The sequence below is a fragment of the Saccostrea echinata genome, unplaced genomic scaffold (genome assembly GCF_033153115.1).
Source record: "Saccostrea echinata isolate AGI-Se365-2 ecotype Australia unplaced genomic scaffold, CSIRO_AGI_Sech_v1 ptg000022l, whole genome shotgun sequence".
NCBI lineage: Eukaryota > Metazoa > Mollusca > Bivalvia > Ostreida > Ostreidae > Saccostrea > Saccostrea echinata.
In genome coordinates this window covers 4,462,501-4,482,500 of record NW_026889771.1, presented here as the reverse complement: position 1 = coordinate 4,482,500, position 20,000 = coordinate 4,462,501, and the positions used below count along the sequence as shown (strand labels likewise).

At 32.1% G+C, this 20,000-nt stretch overlaps 2 protein-coding genes across 2 annotated transcripts in view; one reads left to right on the top strand and one right to left on the bottom strand.

Annotated features, from left to right (window-relative positions):
* Positions 1-2,362: 2,362 nt before the first annotated feature.
* On the bottom strand, positions 2,363-14,797 carry LOC133190263 (probable lysosomal cobalamin transporter). The gene is made up of 15 exons (XM_061325775.1): positions 14,696-14,797; positions 12,861-13,037; positions 12,507-12,570; positions 11,243-11,337; positions 10,550-10,617; positions 10,315-10,418; positions 9,466-9,539; positions 8,995-9,120; positions 7,661-7,875; positions 5,896-5,998; positions 5,663-5,767; positions 4,998-5,141; positions 4,450-4,507; positions 4,153-4,256; positions 2,363-3,771 (listed from the first exon to the last, which is right to left on the bottom strand). Exons 1-15 carry the CDS (start codon positions 14,753-14,755, stop codon positions 3,658-3,660), a joined length of 1,611 nt encoding a protein of 536 aa, XP_061181759.1. The 5' UTR covers positions 14,756-14,797; the 3' UTR covers positions 2,363-3,657.
* Positions 14,798-15,092: 295 nt separating this feature from the next.
* LOC133190804 (DNA primase large subunit-like) overlaps positions 15,093-20,000 on the top strand; it is a 16,421-nt gene continuing 11,513 nt past the window's right edge. The window contains exons 1-4 of the mRNA XM_061326493.1: positions 15,093-15,251; positions 17,404-17,513; positions 18,177-18,256; positions 19,128-19,248. Of these exons, the coding sequence (XP_061182477.1) occupies positions 15,101-15,251; positions 17,404-17,513; positions 18,177-18,256; positions 19,128-19,248 (462 nt within the window). The 5' untranslated portion in view covers positions 15,093-15,100. The remainder of the gene's footprint in view (positions 15,252-17,403; positions 17,514-18,176; positions 18,257-19,127; positions 19,249-20,000) is intronic.

Below are 20,000 nucleotides of genomic sequence, written 5' to 3'. Positions count from 1 at the left end.
ATTTCAGTCTCTTGCTTCACTTCGGTGACTTTGTTTGTTATTGTCCATTGAAATGCTAGCCCCCCTTTAAAATCAAAGTCTTGATAAAAGTTAAATGCAGTTCTTTGAAAATAATTAAATTCTCTGCCAGTTTGCATGCATATTAAGGAAGGGAAATGTGTTCATAATTTGCTTCATTTAATAAGAAGCTCGGTAGAAATTACAAATTTTATTTGACATCATATTTTAAATTTACCTGCATTTTATTTCATTGAGATACTTTTAAAACAATTCCATGTCATGTCAGTATATCAGCCCTCTGTTTTCGGTTATAATGTAGATATGTTGCTGAGTTAGCATTGAATTTATTGTTTGTTTTCATTCAAAGCCCCCTATCCCCACCTTTAACCCCCACCCTTGCATAGACACCTACATACTGAGTACTTTTTTTGTTACAGTAGATCTAACTATTTCAAATAATTCATTTTTAAAAAAGGAGAGGAAACGAAACCGAGAATCGAACCCAATCCTCCCCCACTTTCTCAATGAAAAGGATTTTCGATGTGGGGCAGTTTCGAGGTTTTGTACGTATTTATTAAAAAAAATATTTAAGTTTTCTCCTATCCCTACATCCCCCTTTTTCTATGCGTTGCCTCACAGATCTTGCGTTAACATAAGACAACTTGTTTTTCGAAACGACACAGAACCAAAAACCTGAAACTGTAAGATTCATATTTCTGAGTCTTAAGTTGATCATATTCCTGAGTCTAAGTTGATGAGTCTAAGTTGATCATATTCCTGAGTCTAAGTTGATGAGTCTAACTTGATCATATTCCCGAGTCTAAGTTGATCATATTCCTGAGTCTAAATTGATCATATTCCTGAGTCAAAGTTGATCAAACATGCATACTGAAGATGTATGTAATATGTATTGTGTAAGCGTAATTTTCATCTTTGTTCCTGGAGAAATCGGAAGCTATTTATACCTGTATTTATATGATTATTAGTAAAGAAATGACCCCTTTCAGTTGTGGATAGATTATGTTTTTTGGGTTTAAATAATTAAAAAAAAAGATAGAGGCATTCTGCACGCCTTGCTCGTCCATCTCTTCAGTAAAAATTTAATACTTTTTATTGCGGTAAGGTCCAGTACTGGCAAAGGCCAGGATTTGGACGGTAAACAAGGTTTTTATTTTTTATTTCATTTTATTTATTTATTTTTTTTTTTTTTGATTGTCAGATTTTTTGGGAAGTTGCCCCCCCCCCCCTTACTTACTTTAATGTTAGATGAAATATCAAAGAAAATTTTGTTATAATTGATATATAATTTTTCACCTTGATATTTGTCGCACTATAGGCATTTCGCTCTTCTTGTTCGCTTATCTTCTTCTTTTTTTTTTATGTCTATCAATGTTTGAAATGTAGTACATACATATACAACAGACAAAAGTGGAATAGGATCAGTCAAATTCTCCTAGACAAGGTCCACTCGAAAGGAAAGCCTGTCATCATTATAGTTTATACACAGATAAAGAGAAACCTCATCCAATGATTTACAGAATCTGATGCTGCAATCACTCTGTAAATACATATAAATGGATTCAGACTCTCTTTAATGTAACAAATACAGCATATCAGTTAAAAATTATTCAAGGGTGGGGAAGGGGGGGGGGGGGGCTGAAAAGAGATAACTTCCCAAGTAAATGATCCTTACATGTCCAATAGTTCGTTTTACCATAGTTTAGTAATGGAGACCATTAGAAAGTCATTTCAGTCAAAACCAGCATAGAACACAAGTACTGATTTCTACTTTCGTTTGACAATATTTTTTGAATTCTTGCATACTGAACCACTTCTATCTTTTTTATAAACAATTTTAAAACTCTAGTAATGTATCATGTACACGTATTATATATATAACTTTTATTATCAGTACATTTTTTCCCTAGTAAAAAAATGTTTTAAAGAAAGATGACTCTAGCTGAGTTTTATTTTTCACTGTGACTTAAAAATGCAGTGCTTTATTCATGACATTTCAATATTATTTTCGTGCATACCTCATAGTTTTATGTTGTCATAATGAATTACTGCTCTTCCTATTTTCTATGTCAGACATAAGCACTGTTTTGTACTTCATACTATTTTCAGTTTGAATCCAGTGCTATGTAGTTGTGGATGAAAATTTAAAGTTTGGAAGTTAAAATTTTTTTTGTCAAATTTAGAGGAAGGGGTCATTACTCCTCAATGCAGTATGGTATTTCAGAAACTTCGACACATGTACGTTTTAGCTGTTCAAATACTTCTTTTTATTTGAATATAATATACTGAACCATTCTGTGAGGTAAGTTGTTTGGTGACCAAATGATAATTCAGAATAAAGAGCGTGATTTTTCCACATTTATTTTCTTGAAATTTGAAAAACTGTTAAAGTTATATTTGGAGACTTAAATGCTACCAACATAAAAAATAAAAATGATAATATTGAAACATTTGACAGCAAATAAATATATCACAGAAATATATGACCTTGCATACATATTAACAAGCTGTTCAAAGATATTTTCATTCTTGCAACACAGATCATTCACAATAAGCATCTTGACAGCAACACTAAGCAAGTTATGTCCCCTTTCAACCTGGAAAAATTTTAACACTGCATACATTCTAAAGAATACATACAAACTACATACATTTCCAAGAATTAAGTAGAATAGTGAACATTTTACTATATTTATTTTTCCAATGTTATGTTCTGTGTGCAACAATTCAGGTTTTAAACTTATGAATCCAACAAAGTAGAACTTTAATCTACTATATACACGTACATGTATAACACTGTCCTATATTTCAACTCCATTCCAGCTTTAGCTTAAATATTCAGAGAAAGCAGAATCTTCACTAATTACAACCAAAAATTCCATTGTAGTTGCAGTGATTTAAAGTTAATAGGGTCATAACTTAGTCAAATAGAAGAAATCCCATGAAATAAACATTTGTTCACCAAAATTTCATATTGTATAAGAAATTTTACATTCCAATACACATGTACCTGTAATTCAATGACTTGTGAGACTTTTTATTTATCAAAAGGTTAAAAACTGCCATTAATCAGTCAAAATGAAATGAAATTCTGATGATGAACTGGAGCAGTTGACTTTTTTTTTTAAACTGAATCAGATGTGACTGAAATTTTAATATCTTAAAGCTATATGAAAAAGCAATGGATTTTTTTTTGGAAACGTCAAGCTTTGTCAAAGCTTAGGGCTTTGACACTGTATCTAATTTATCTAAACTGAATCCTAAAAATCAAATTTAACAATTAAATTTTATATATGTATTGTGTTCTGAATTCTACTCAATTATCTCAAAGTTCAATAAATTAAAAAAATATCAAACTGAACATGTGGAGAGATGGAGAGAACATAGAATATCCTCATTTTATTAGAAGGGGACTAATAAATAAGATTTTGAACATTAAACAAATTATGCATTTCTTAAATCTCTCTTTCTCTCTCATTCTCTCTGAGATGCATTTATCACTGTATACACATATCTACATGCACACACTGGGTACCATTACCTGTACCATTACCAGTAGTTAACTGGAATAGGCTTGAAATACAATAGTACGCGCCATCTTCTGTAGGTCCTTCCATATCAAACAGCTGATTTATGGCTTTATCCTGTTAACAGTTCCTCATCACTGTCATCAAAATCATCTCTCTCTACTTCACCCTCAATAGATGACTTCCTCTTCTTAATCACGGAGATAACAAACCCAATCAGGATAAACTAAAATTATAATATATTAATCATTGTTACATATTCATACAGTAAAACATGGTTACATTGAATATGACTATAATGAATTTACACTTTAATTCAATAATTTTCACCCCCTGTAGTCTTAAAACATATTATATACTTAATGGATGCAAGGAATTGTGTTTATAATGAATCAAAATTGTTTGTCCCTTACATTTTGTATAAGCATGTTTAAACTGTACATGAATAGAACAAATTTTTAAATGATATATACATGTATATGCAAACTGTATGTTCATTCAGAATTATAGAAAAGTATAGTATCATAACTATTGTATGTTTAATAGGTGGGCAGTTTGGTTTTCATTTGCTTTTATTACTCTGAAAAGAAGAGAATACATTCCTTACCCCTAGAAACACCCAGGTTCCCCAGTAATAGGCAGCCCCAAAGAACCACATCCTGTAGAAGAAACTCGTCAACAGCAGGGTCATTCTGGTTATGGTGCAGTCATCTACAGGAAAATATACTCATGTTTGAATTTAAATATCTTTAAGATACCCGGTACATGTATAACCCTTTCACACGTCTGATCACTTGTCAATGAGATATTAATACATTTCGCCTCTAGTTTCAAAGGATCATATTTAAAATTTGTATGTTTGTAACTCCACTCAATTGTACTGCAAACACATCTAACGACATACTTGCTGTGGCATCTGTTGTGCAGGACACAATTTCTTGTGTGGAGTTTCCTTTGACTTCCTAGAACAAGAAAAACAACTAAATGTACATACACCTAGTGAAAAGAAGGATGAAGTATAAGTCAATTTAATTATGCTTTGAAAACATTTACAATTTTCTAATCTAACATTTACATAACTTAAATATGGTCATCGTTATACATTGCACAGCTGCTAAAATACTGTGTCTTATATTTTGTGGTGATTATATTATAATTACTTTTTCTGCTGTTTGTCTTTTGACTTACTGTAAAAGCAGAAATATTCACTGGGGATTAAATTTCATTAATTTCGTTGTTAACAATTATCAACGAAATTAAATCCGACACGAAATTTATATTTAAATTTTTTAAATTATTTAATTTCTAAATTAAATTCCCACGAACCCTTTTTAGAGGACAAATCAACAAAATTTTATCCCCATGAAAATTTGTGCTTCTACAGTATTATATTGACTGAAAACCAGCATTGCCATGTTGATAAATTTCAATGAATTGAATTAGAATACATACCACATATCTCTGACTTCCAAAGGAGGAGTATTGAGGGGTGAGTTCATAAATGATAATGTTGATGGCCAAAGTCAAAAACATCATGATCATACACATCATCAGAATACCTTGTGGTCGGGTTCTGCGTGGACGAATCTTGTACATCTGTCAAAAAGGAAAGACATAGAGGTAAAAATTTTCTTTAATCTCCCTTTTTATTTCGTTGATCAGAGTTGGAGGTTTACAGGCAGACAAAGGTCCACTGTCTCAAACCATGGTCCGAAGTCTGCATGTAAAGCTTTCTCTTGCCTATGGCTGCTTGATCACAAAAAGTATCGTAATCTTGAATAATCATGCCTTGAATGTGTGATGCCATGTAAAACAAATAAAAATAAACGTTTCTATTGCAATTGCAATCAACAATATACAATTAATGTTATGTAGACTGTGATTGGGTATTGAAAGGTCGCATCAAAGGTAATTTTCCGACTATGTTTTGCTCACATTGGTCAATATTATAATGAGCTACGAGATATTCTATCTTATTCAACCCCACAGCAACAATGGGAGGGGATTAAACATTTTGGAAATGGTTTGTGATGACGAGAAAGCTCTTGCTTTGCAATTCTTGTAAAAAGTAAGCTATCAATTCCTTTTGCTTCTCACATAGTTATGATATAACCTACCCTAAGCCAAAGAAACCAGATTCCAATGTTTCTGACACCAGACATAGAACAGAACACGAGATACAGAACCAGGGCAGCAAACATGATGTAATCCAAAGGAAACACCTGAAATATTCATAATAATGACTGAAGATGTTAAAAAACTCAAGCTAAAATATTTCAATTAAATTTTTACTGCATTCATTAAATTGTCTTTTTAACATTCATCAAATTGTCTTTTTAACGAAGTTAACCTTTTGACAGAAGACCAGAATTATGTCTACTGGATTAGGGAGTTGTCTTTTTGGTAGGGCATAGCCAGACTTGTAACCCAGTCCATGAATGGCCTTGTCAATGCTACAAAAGTTACATAACAAATAAAAATAGGCTCTATGAAGACAATCAGTATTGGGATGAGAGTTTTATAACTACTGTTAATGTATGGCTGAAAATAATTAATTTACACTAAACAAGTGCTAAAACATATGATAAAAATTTTGCATTAATTCATTAAGATCACTAGGCATCAATTCCATTATACTGCAACCTGATCTGAAACATACTGGCATTAAGAAAATACAATATGATTAAAAATAGTCAATTATTACGCTTTCTATATTAAGCTACAAATATAGAATAGTGTGTAGGAAATCAAACTTAATAAACACTGGCTTGTAAATGGACTGCAAGAAAATAGCAACCTTGTGGAAGTAAGTACAGGTAATTAAAGTTTATTTAAAGTCTGACTATTTACGAATACTAACGGAACTAGTTTATCTACGAGGGGTTATCAAAAAGTTCGTGGACTGAGGCGATAAAATTAGTACTATGTAGTCTGTGCTTTCAAAATTTATAAGGAACACAAAACAACAAAAAATAAAGAAATGTTGAAAATTTTAGCTTGATACATTCATTTTATGCCACATTATTATAAAATAAAAATGACATTATATGATCACCCGGCGCTGTGGCCGTTTAGTTTCATGACGTACGACAACGTCATTGTTTTTCAATGTCCGATTCTTCTACCTCATACACTTATCTCGATGAGATTCCCTGGAGTTGAGTAAGGACTTAAACCCATCTTGTTTATATGTCTTTACAATGTCATGAACAGCTACTTTCAATGCATATAATATTGCAAATGGATTTATACACTGGGAGAGATCCTCGCTTGATTATGTCAGCATATTTTGCTTTCTGGAGCTCAATATCTACCACACATAATCAATGTCATTTTTTGACGTGATTGAGTTTTCACACCTTGACTACAAATTGACATTAACTGTACATTCCTTTTCTTTCTGAATCTATTTTGGCATTAAAAAAACAAGTACTCTGGATGCATTTTATTTCTCTGTGGCCAGTTTAAACATTTCTTAGGTCTATACCAGTTTTTTCGGGGGCAAAACTTTATAGATCGTTGGAAAAAGAAACCCCTCCCCCTTTTTGACGTCATTTTCAAGCCCTCAATTGTTTGGACACGCCATACAAAATTTACGACAAATTTTTATAGAATTTACAGAATGAGGTAAAAATTGCATATTTTACGGAACAATAGTGTCCTATCACATACCTGAATTAACGGGATTTTTGGATGTCAAATGTTCATAATAAAAGAGTTTTTGTCAGTTACACTTAGGTCGAAAAAACGTCATGTTTGAGGTTGCGCCGCCTGGACATACCATTGCTTACAATAACATTACTAATTTATTAAAAAATAAAATTTATAATTTGTTTTTTTTAATTTGTGGTTTATTCTATAGATAGAAAAAATAATGCTAGCTAACTAATTTAAAATTCATTGATGTACCTACAGCGGTGTTAATTTTATGGCACTAGTCCACGAACTTTTTGATACCCCCTCGTATATACTGTCATATTAACAAAAAATGTATGCATAGTGTTCCCAGTGCTTGTACTCTCCTCTGCTTAGTTTGGTATTCTACAAACAAGAAGTATTTAACAAAAATCTTTTATTTATAATGAAAAATAATTGAATTCCTAGTAAACCCTTACTTTGTCAGTAGAAGTGACACAAAAATCAGTAAAGTCACTAAGAAGAAGGCCACCCCAAAAACCACCTCGAATGGCCTCAAAATGAGGAGACATTTCCGTAGAAGACTTTTCTCTTTGGCCTCTAGGTGCTTCTCTTCCCTCTCAAGTAACCTCTCCTCCTCATCTAAAATCTCCACCCTGTCCCGATTCCGCGAGGAGAGTCCTCTTCTTGAGTACTATTTCAATATTTCAAATATGATATAAATAGAACAATACTATATGGAATGCTGAATCATAAACATTCATACAATGATCACCATTTTAACTATTCAAACTAAAGCTATCAAAAAACAATAAGTCTCTGATGAGACTGTAGCTCTACTGGTTTGTATAAGAAGTACTTAAACTTGAAATTTTGCAACAGCAATAAATAGAATAATAATAGTTTAGTCTCTTTTTGTGGCAAGATTTATTGCAAGCAGACTAAAACTGTAGGAAGAGTAGCCTTTTGGAAGAATTTTAAAGAGATTTCTATTTTCAGTAATGGCAACACCTCATCAAAATCAAAAACATAAATAGAATTATGTATCTTAGTGTGATCTACTTGTGTGCCAAATTATATTGAAATCAGACTAAAACTGTAAGAGGAGTAGCATTTTGAAAGAATTTCACAGAAATTTCTATTCTAAGTAACCATGGCAACACCATTCATCAAAATCAAAAACCATTAGAGAATTATGTATCTTAGTGTAGACTACCTGTGTACCAACTTATAGTGAAATTGGACGGAAACTATAAGAGGAGTAGTGTTTTGAAATAATTTCACAGAAATTTCTACTTTTTAGTAACCATGGTAACACAATTCATTGAAATCAAAAACCGATATTCAGAATTATGTATCTTAGTATAGTCTACTTGTGTGCCAAGTTATACTGAAATCAGACCAAAACTGTAGGAGGAGTATCATTTTGAAAAATTGTTCACAGACAGACAGACAGATGGATACCTTACAATCGCACTAGCTCTTCTGGGGCCCGTTTTACAAAAGAACTTACGACTAAGATCAAAAACTTAAGCTGATTGTAAAATTTTGCAAAATTGATGATTCTCTTTAAAATTGCTAGCGTAAAAATATCTTACTATATTCCTTTTAAAAAGATTAAAATCATTTTAATACAATGTAAATTTAAAAAGTTACAAGCAGAATTAAATTTTGGTCTTAGTCGTAAGTTCTTTTGTAAAACGGGCCCCTGGTCTCTGACCAGTAGAGCTAAAAGAAAACATATATGTACCCCTACCCCACCCACCCCTCCAAATTGTAATGTTTTGAGTAATAGCATGAATTCCTCACATACCTTGTCCCTGATGGCACTCGACCTGTTGTTTATCCTTGACCTTTGACTCTGAACATCAAGTCTTTCTTCCTTTGCACTCTTTGTTCCTTTTATCAGAGACATAGGCATGGCTGACATCCCATAAGCCTATCACAGAAAAGAAAATAAAAGAAACCCTTCACAATTTATTGAGTTGTCAAATAAATAAACCTTGCAGTAGTAAATAATTCTGATACAATGTTAATCCAAAAACAATTGAAATACAAGTTCTATCAACATGATTTACATTCTTAATAACGCTGATTTAGACATTTCTGATATTAAATATCAATAGCTTTGAAAATGTCCTTTACAAGATTTGTTACAAATTGTAAGAACATGTGTGATATAGATACAAATACAGGGTACTTACTGAGTACATGATAAGTGTAAGGACAGGTGTGATATAGATACACATTCAAAGTACTTACTGAGTACATGATAAGTACTTACTGAGTACATGATAAGTGCCAGCATCCCCAGAAGACTCAGTACACTCACAACAAAAGACAGGGCATCCTCTAATTCTGTGTAAACATAACATATCACATCACACAAATAAATAAATTGTACCTAGGTAAATACAAAATAATGTACTGTGTAAGTATTTAAAAACCACAAGTATCACCTCAATTAATAATGTAACTTATACTTGTATAGTGACAAAGTCTCATAACAAGTGAATGTTCAATTAAACACATAAATTAATCTCATCATTATACAATCAATATGAAATAATATTTTAGCTATACATTTGGGGAAAAAAAACAGCTTCAAACTAAGGACTACGATCAATACAATCTTCGCGCAGGTAAGACTTTTAGACAGTTACAATTACTTGGAGAAGGATCCACTCAAAAAACAAATTTAAATCAATAATTGAATTAATTTGGATGTCAAGGTATTCATTTCAGGTATAGATTCAGCTTTATGCCTTTACCCCACGTTGTTAACCTAATATCTCTACACAAACGATATCACCTGAGATACATTTCATATTGGGTCAAATTTTAATAATGATCAATTGGGCAAAGTGATTTTCACACAAATTTCCAGGCCACCACTTCTTTTGACTTGGAAAATTTATAAAATTATTTAATACCTGAAAAGGCAAAAAAAAAAAAAAAACAAACAAAAACAAAAACAAAACAAAACGAAACAAAAAACAAACAAACAAAAACTTTAGAGTGTTGAGAAAATTTACGAGAATAAACCAGGGAAACAAATTGATATTTAGATTTTTGGAAATATTGCTGTCATACAAAAAAAGAAGTCTGGTTAACTTCTCTTGAGTAGACTTACTGTTTTCATTACTAAACTCCTTGAAGAGATCCACTATCTTGTTCCACTGGTTTGTATTATTTTTACCTGAAGGAGGTGTCTCATGATTCACACCAACAAAAGCTCTGTAAAATAAAACTTTTATAATTCATAAATACTTTTAATAAAAAAAAAAATGTCCGAAAGAGCCAAATTTGTCATGAAATAGTTATTGTCTACTATGATAAGGATAATCCAATATGTAAAATATACTTACCCAACTAACAAGAGAGCCACAATGATGAACAATGAAACAAGGGTGTACTTAAAGGCTGAACACATTCTCTGTTAGAATAACAAACAATATCATTGTCAGGAAATACAACTTATTGTATAGAAAGGTACAGTAGAATTCTGATGTCTAAATAACCAAGAAATTGTATCAAACTGATTGGCAGTCAAACTTATTACTGTATATACTCAAGTATTGATTTTTGATACTTGAACATTTTTATAATCCAGCAAAGTTCTAGACATTGAGCTTTCACTGTAAACCAATCAATTTTTTTTTTTACTTTTGATAAGTTTCTTACATCAGCTAAAACATCATTAAAGACAAGATGTGTTTGTGAAACACAGATGTCCCTGTATGACAGCTCATTGCCAAAGTATGTTTTTCAAATGAAGGTCAAACTCCAACGTCAAGAGGTCAAGAATATAAGGTCTTGTCACAAAGAAAACACAAGTGAATTATGAAAGCCCAAGCACCAACCATTCAAAAGATATGGTCAAGGTTAAAGTTTTTGAGGAGAAACAGATAAACACAGACCAAAAACTATATACATGTACCTCTGAATCTTCAAATACAGAGGCACAAAAATAATTATAAGTAAACATTGTAATTGATGTAAACCACATAAGAGTTCTATTTGAGATGGAGTAGGATTGATGTACATGTATGTTAACGTACAGATTTAACTGTTGACTCCTCATCTCTCTCCTCATAGAAGAAGTACATAAAAGGCAATAGAAGGAAAAGGCAAAACACAATCAAACCATACAGGGCTGGAAAAAAAATAAATCATATTAAATCATAACGCTAAGATGTTCAATATTGAGGAAAAAAAATTATTTAATAACTTTCTAAAATACTTGAGGTAAAATTTGAATGTACCAGTGTTTTTTTTCAGGGGCTGCAACATAGAACACTGATTTTTAAAAGGAGGTATAATGCACTTAGAAAAACATCAATAATAGAAAATATGAATAATACATGTATACCAGAAAATTTATGGTATTAAAAACATAAGGATTTAATATTTTTTTCAATAAACAGAAAATGGATTTTTGTATAAAAATGAATTGATTTGTAACATTGTTGCAAGTTTGCCAATCCAATTCAAAGCTTCCTCAATTGATGATACAAATAAACAGGAAAAATAAATGTAATTTTGACCTTAAACTCTACATTTGTGACATATATATGGTTAGGAAAATTGGGGCAGTGTTATTCCTCAAAGTTATTGAAAAAGCTATTGAGACTGGGTATACACTTAGACTTGATTACAAAAAATATATAAACGAATGAAACTGCAAAGGTTTTAAAATCTTGGAATCATACTTCTGTATAAATTTTTTTTTCAATATATTAAAATCAGTTAATTTGCATCATATTTTTAACCTATAAAAAAGCATATCACATTGTTATACCTTTAAGAATTGGTTCCTATATAAATCTATGCTAAAAAATTCCAACATTTCCAAAGTTTTACTGAGCGGTCATTAAAAGAAATTGATGTTTGACTGCAGAGTAAGATACTGGACCTGTCGATGAGATATTGGTTCGCTTATGTCACACTTTGGGCGGGATCAGCTATATATCATTTGCATTTGTTGGTGTTCGACAGTGACCAAATTGACCGAGTTTAACCGCAGTGCGGGTAAAGGAAATTTACATCATGAAAGCCAGCACAAGATACATGATGCTAAAAAAATAAAAAGGAATAACAAAACATTGACTGTGTTCTTGGGCAAAATGTGTTTAGTAAACCCTTGAACCAAACTGTTTACCTTCAGCCTAACAGCCTAAGGCAAACAGTTTGGTTCTTCGGTCTAACAAAACGCATGTTGCCCTCTAACGCAGTCAATAAATGTATAATGCTAAATAATGTGTCTATTACTAGTGTAACTATACTTACCAGTGTAACTATACTTACAAGTGTAACTATACTTACAGTAATAAGCATCCGATATGGAGTTCTCCAGAGATTGTCTTGTTGTGTTACTCACAGCCCAGTCCTTTAAGAATTAAGTAAAAAGTTTCTTATCAGAATTTTTTCTAAGTTAGATTTATTTAGAAGAAAAATCTAAAAGTTCAATGAAAGGCATGGATCACAAAATTGAGTTTTGAAGTCTTATTCTACTTGGCAGCTAAAACTTGAAAATATTTGTGTATTTTTTTTTTTTTTTTTTGTCAATCAAAGGTAATGAAAAGATATTTAAGTATATAATTCAAATAAAATCTGACTTGTAAATTGAGTATTTACTGTACAACAAATAATTATTTCAGTGTTAATTTTTTTTCTTACTTTGAATGTTCCATCTGTGTTTTTCATGAATGAGACTAAGAAGACATCGACAGGGATCAGAGCTGTTGTTAGAAGTGTAACGCTGAGCGCCACCACGGACGACAGAGTACTGGATATCGTACCATCTCTCTTACTAATGAAGTATTTCACATATGCACCAGAAAACAGCAAGATCAGCTGAAAATTGCAATGTATAAAATATGCTCTATTAATCAATATTTACATATGCTCTTTTTAGTGTCTCTAGGAATCTGTTCTCAACAGTTGCATTCATATCACTATGAACCAATTTGCAACCATTTAGTAACGCAACTTGTCACTGGTGTGGGAGATACCTCTACACATACATGTACTAAACATACAGAATATGATTAAGGGGTACATACAGTTGAGCCTTATTAATCTGGATGATTGTGTTCCAAAACAAATCGTCCGGATAAATGAAGAATCCGGACTACTGTAACTGACCTTATAAAACTGGTAGATACAAGTGTGAATTATGTTCCCCACAAATTTAGTCTGCAAGGTGAAACGTGTGGATTAATAGCATCAGGATTAATGAGGCTCTATTATAAATGTATAAGAAAGATTGTTAGAATGACTGAATTAATTGTAGGTTTTAACAAAAATCTTCAAAAAAATTAATGGGATAAAAATTGCTCATCGAGTCATATTTGTAAACTTTTTGAAATTAATTGTAATCAATGTACAAAACTGGAAAATAAAAATATCCCAAAATAAAGCAGAGGTTCTAAATCTTTTATTTATTACATTTTAATGCAACTTTAGTTCTAAAGAACAAAAACTCTTCATGCAGGTATATTTAGTTCGGACCTCGTGATAACTCCAAATATATTTCAAGATTTATTTCAACTTTTAGAAATAGTTTTAAATGACTAAAAACTTATATAAAAACAATTTAGATTTTTATTCTTAAGCCATTGAAATATGGTTGAAATACTGCTGATTCAGTGTTACAATATACAATCAATCTTTTCTTGTTAGATTTTTATGTTTCTCACAAGGGACAAAGGATTTTAAATACTTCAAACAACGACATCACAACTTTAAAAAGCCATGAGAATTTGTTCAGATGATATGTGAACAGATGACAGGGTTAAGAAACAAGCATCATGTACAAGTATGTGATTCATTTGGAAATAAAGTTGATTTATCCAGAATGCTGAATTTATTTTTTCATCAATTATTTCTTTTAATGAAAACAAGAAGCTGAGCATATATCCCAGTCAGCATTTCCTCTGACATCAGAAATAAACAACTTTATCCTGTGATCACAACGTTATGAATAGCTATAGTTCTGCTGGCATATTTTTCATGATGTGCTAGTGTGCATCATGGAATATGTCAAAAGAGCAATTGCTATTCACAACATCATGTTCATTGATGTTGTTTTAAATTATTTCTTAAACCAAGGTCCCATATTAAAAAAGATAAGGCGCATTTGAAGAAAAAAAGCATCATAGTTTCATTGCATATCTCTTTGTTTTCTTTACACCTTGACATCATTATTCATTTGGGCAGAGATAATAGTCCATGTCTTATTCACCAATTATCCTCGCAGGATGATTGTTACTATGTGCAAATATGAATTTAAAACACTAGGCCAAGGCTAGCTGTCACAGAAATGATCTCAAGGCAAAAGCGATTCTTCTCTTTCAAGTTAAATTTCTATGCTCACATCAAATGAAAGAAAAATAAAATAATAATCAGCATCAACTTATTTCAATCAGTAGTTAACTTGTAATGCTGAATGATCTTCATATACTTCATTACTTGTCAAGATCATGTGATCAGAATATTCGGATCCTACTTACAACCAAAGTGACAACGAATGGTATCCATCCAGCTGCTAGCGCTGCGCTTGGAATAGACATGATGTTAAAAGCCCAATATACAGCTACTTTATGAGGGCTATGATGACGGAAAATATGAATAAAATCAGACTTGAGCAAGCCCAACTTTGACTTGTTATTGTTTCGTTTTTCCTTTGAACTTCATTTATGCAACGCCGATCTCGATTTAAATTAATGATTATTTGTTTGATTTTTTTCAGTTCACTGTGTGATATCCTATAATTTTGTTATAGCTTTCTATTCATGAAAGTTTTTAGCATCATACATAAAAATATTTTTAATACGTAAGCTGCAGAAAACGCAAAAATAAACACTGCTTGTACTGATCGGGTTCAGTAATAAAGTCAAGCGCGCCAAAACAGCAATATGGATTTTGGAGGAAAGAGGCAGAAAACTTCCAAATCGTTAAAGACTGGAGTCAGTGGAGAAAAACATCGCCTTCAGTTTTATAAATTACCACCAAAAGAAACAATTTCTCTCCAAGAATTCGAAGAATTTGCGATAGAGAGGTTAAAAGGTGAATACTGTAGTTTAGGCTCATTTGTTTTAACCATCAGTAGCACAAGTCAAGGTGTCTTGTATGATACCTTGTATACATTTGAATACACAAGGTATTATATATAATGATATAATTAAGACCCAGGCACCTGTATTCAATAGAACCTATATGTTAAGGTTAATTAATAATTACCTATATAATATTGTACAAATCATTCTCTTGCTCTTTTAATCAGGGACCTATATACTACTAGTTAGTATATAGGTCCCTGTTTTAATAAGCTATGTGATTATTATTATTTATTAGCTCATGAGACTGATACTTTAAGGTAATTAACACAGTTATCTATCTTATTTTTGCAAGCACTCTGTCAGGGTGAGTCTATCTTTAACCTAAGCCCCATCCTTAGTGTTTTATCAGTCTAGACGAACTCAAAAAACAGCGTTTCTGAAAGTAAGAAATTGAGACTGAAAAAGACTCCAAAAATAGAGTCCGCGCATGCGCACCCACACAAAAAATGGTGATTTTTCGGCAAAAATGATGGGTGTACAAAAACTGTCCGTGCAAAGTTTTGGAAAGTATGGCAATTATACCAGTACTCAGAAATGCTAAATAAAAGACTTCGGAAGAGATCGTATTTGTCAGATTTTTTATTTTATTTGCAAAAAAGTAGATATTTACTTTCAAAGTTAACGTTTCAAGTCAGATCAATTACAGAGAAAATGATACGTTTTGAGAAGTAAATATGCATAATAAAAGGGATATATGTGCAAAATGTTACAATTATATATTGTAACTGTTAAAAACTTGACTGAATTTTAAACATAAATTAGCATTCCCGCTTATTATTTGTGTATGATATCTGAATTGAACACGTAAGTTTTTACCAGCGTTATTTTCCAATTTTTTATCACATACGAACAGATATTATTATGAAAACATTTTTAAAATTATTCTCTATCAATATGAAAACTTTTAAAAACCACTCATCTAGATATTAAGGACACAACATGTCCTCTAAAAATGAACCCGTTAATATCTCTCCTCCGTGGTGAAAAATGTGCATTTTCTGATTAAAATAAATACAAGTTGGGTGTCTTCAAAAACAAATAAAAGCAATTTATCGTAAGAATGACATAAAATTTAAATCAAGGAGACAATAAATTAAATAAGAAAATATTTCTTACCTGCAGTATTAAATTCGATGTCGTATATCCAATTCACTAAATATGCAAGAGTTTGAAGCGATAAATAAGTCAATATCCATAAAAGAATTTAATAAATGCAATTATCCATTCAACAAAAAATAAAATGAAGTAATAATGCACTTAATAAAGCCATTATGCAGCCGTATATTTGGAGACGGCGAACGACAATCCATCGTTTGTTTACATCGGATGCCATTTTGCTGCAATGCATGATGGAGCCAAAGACTTCGTTTTCGGAGTTCACGCTGTTTTTGGAGTTCGTCTAGACTGTTTATGTGCCGTATTAAATCAGGTGCTTTAATACTCAGGCATTTTAACATTTTCTCCATTGACAGCAATAAAGGAGGTTCTAATGTATGCCAATCTGTTTTGCTGTTTCTAATTAGTCCAAAAATCAAACTGTTTAGTGTCAAAAAGTCATGAAGTGAAATGAAACAATAACACCAAAACGTCAAGTTAGAAATTTAATTGGTCCAAAAAGTAATTTCTCTGAATACAGCATATAAAACACTAAGGATGGGGATAAGGTTAAAGAGACTTTAGTGTAGGAGAACATCTCCCTGACAGAGTGCTTGCAAAATTATGATAAGTAACACTCATTACCTTGCAAGTATGTCTTGAAGCAGGGAACCACCGGTTTATGTATAAATTTTGTTTCTGTAGGATTTTTATTATACCGTACATGGCAAATCTCTAAGAAAAGAATGATCTGCTGCATAGATTGACATATGGATGTGGTTGATGGGGAAATCCCAAATTTTTTAGAAACTATGATCTGTTACTATATTTTTTGAATTAAAATGGGGGGGGGGGGGATGTTATTGATCCTTAGTTAGGTGCCTGTGATTGACCTTCTAGTCCTTTGAAAATCATTCACCTGTTTTAACAGTGATTTGGAGATCAAGAAAAGAAATTAAGATCCAATCAATTGCAATATTGAAGATATATTTTTACATTTGTAGTTCTCAAAGCAATTGAAAATGCTGGTATTAGATATATGCGTGGGTCGGACGACTACAATACCTTGGTGGAGAAAGAGATAAAGAAGACCAAACTAAGCAGAATTACAAGGGTAAGGTACAGGTGTACATTAATTTAGTCATTTACTTAAGTCTGTTGAGACAGCCTATCTAGTAGATGTTTGAATATGACAAAATTATTCTTGAACAGTTTTAAAAGTCCAGGTTTGTTTTGCTTTTGATTTAAACAATAAACTTTAGGAGTGAAACGGTTCACCGCAGTATCGATTCATCGCGGTATTTTTTCTCGGTTTGATACACGGTGCAAAATCTCTAATTTTCGGTTCGGTTCGTTTTTCGTTCGGGATTGTTATTCAGTTGGGTTTGGCATAAGGTAAAACACGTTACTCAGTATAAATAAGTATGTGAAACGTAAATTTTTGATGACTGATAGCTTGTAAAATAATTTTTGACAGTCAAATAATTTTAATCAATTTCTTAGATAGTCAATTTGCAAATAAAATTCGTAAATATGTGACTAGATTTAGAAAAAGAAAGCATAAAACAACGTTGAATTTGTTTCCTTCTATCAAAATGTATCGTATCGAAAATAACCGAACCGAGACAAAATTATACAATACGTATTGAACCGTGAAGGAGGTGTATCGTTTCACCCCTAAATTAAACTCTTTGTATATTATGCACAGACTTGAAAAATAACTTTCTGTCATGTTCATTTCTCAGAAGCAAAAAAATAAGAAAACAATTTTTTACAGACAGATTTCTCTGGAGAGGATGTAGAATACAGAATGGACCACATTTCACACTTCATATTGAGACTTGCCTATTGCAGATCGTAAGTGAAAAATATTTTCCAAGTCTTGATACAATAATTTACCACTAACATTTGCATCCCTGGGAGAGAGGGGAGGAGCATATCTATAAATGTCGGTATTAGAAGGATCTAACCGTAGTCTGACCAAAGGTCATCTCTAATGTAACTAATGTTGGAAGTCAAAATCAAGCAAGGGAGGAGCATATAATGTAATACATAGAGGATATTCCATGTTTTGTAGATGATTATGGAATTTATTTCACGAGTGGGATTGGATTTTATGATATTTTCACGAGTGCAAAGCACGAGTGAAAATATAAAAAAATCCTGTCTCACGAGTGAAATAAAGTCCATATTCTTTTACAAAACATTGAATTTTCTGTTTATTACATTTTCGTAGATTTTCCCTTTGCCTCTATCTTTTCGTAACACAGTGTCATAGTCACATAGGCTGTGACATCATAGTTGAGCGGTTGAGACGTCATAGCAAAGCGATTGGGAAATTGAAAAACATTGTAAACATGGATTTTTAACGACATATTTGTAAAATACTTTGGCAGTATAACTATTAATCTCTGTCAGGATGGCTTATTAACTCTATCTTAGAACAGGCTAGGGATTTTTTTTAAAAACACTCTTCATGAAGGGAAGGAAAATTGTAAGTTTTGCTGCACTTCTGATATTCTCACACTATGAGAATACCATTTTGATATCCTTTCACACTGTGTCAGAATATCACTTTTTATTCAATAAATAAATTACAGTATTTCACTGTTGAAAATGTAATAAATATCCTTTCATATATCTTTGAAGACTGGTTTTTGTATTCTATGGTGATGATGTCTCCCAAATACACATACATTGTATGTCCCATTTTTCTTCTGATTCACAGGGAAGACTTAAAGCGATGGTTTCTGCAGCAGGAATTAGATTTATTCCGATACAGATTTATGAAAGAGACTGCAGATGGAAAACAGAAATTTCTCCAAGCCAACAGTCTGGATTATAACCCAGTAAGTCAACAGTGTGATTATAACCCAGTAAGTCAACAGTGTGATTACAACTTGGTAAGTCAACAGTGTGATTACAACCCAGTAAGTCAACAGTGTGATTACAACCCAGTAAGTCAACAGTCTGGACTCAGTAGTTCAGTAGTTGATAACCCAGTAAGTCAGCAGTGTGATTACAACTCAGTAAGTCAGCAGTCTGGACTCAGTAGTTCAGTAGTTGATAACCCAGTAAGTCAACAGTGTGATTACAACCCAGTAAGTCAGCACTCTGGACTCAGTAGTTCAGTAGTTGATAACCCAGTAAGTCAACAGTGTGATTACAACCCAGTAAGTCAGCAGTGTGATTACAACCCAGTAAGTCAACAGTCTGGACTCAGTAGTTCAGTAGTTGATAACCCAGTAAGTCAACAGTGTGATTACAACCCAGTAAGTCAACAGTGTGATTACAACCCAGTAAGTCAACAGTGTCATCACAACCCAGTAAGTCAGCAGTCTGGACTCAGTAGTTCAGTAGTTGATAACCCAGTAAGTCAACAGTCTGGACTAGGGCTGTGTATTGAGCAAAAAAATTCGATACAATACGATACAATGTTCTATAATGCGATATCCGATATATTGGATTCTTTTACAAGTCTATCAAAAAAGTTTTATAAATCATTTAATGCATGAATTTTATAAAAGCTAATTGTTTTATAACCCATTTTGAAGGTCTTGTCTCACTGTCTCTACAAATTACACTTCAAATTCAAACTTTT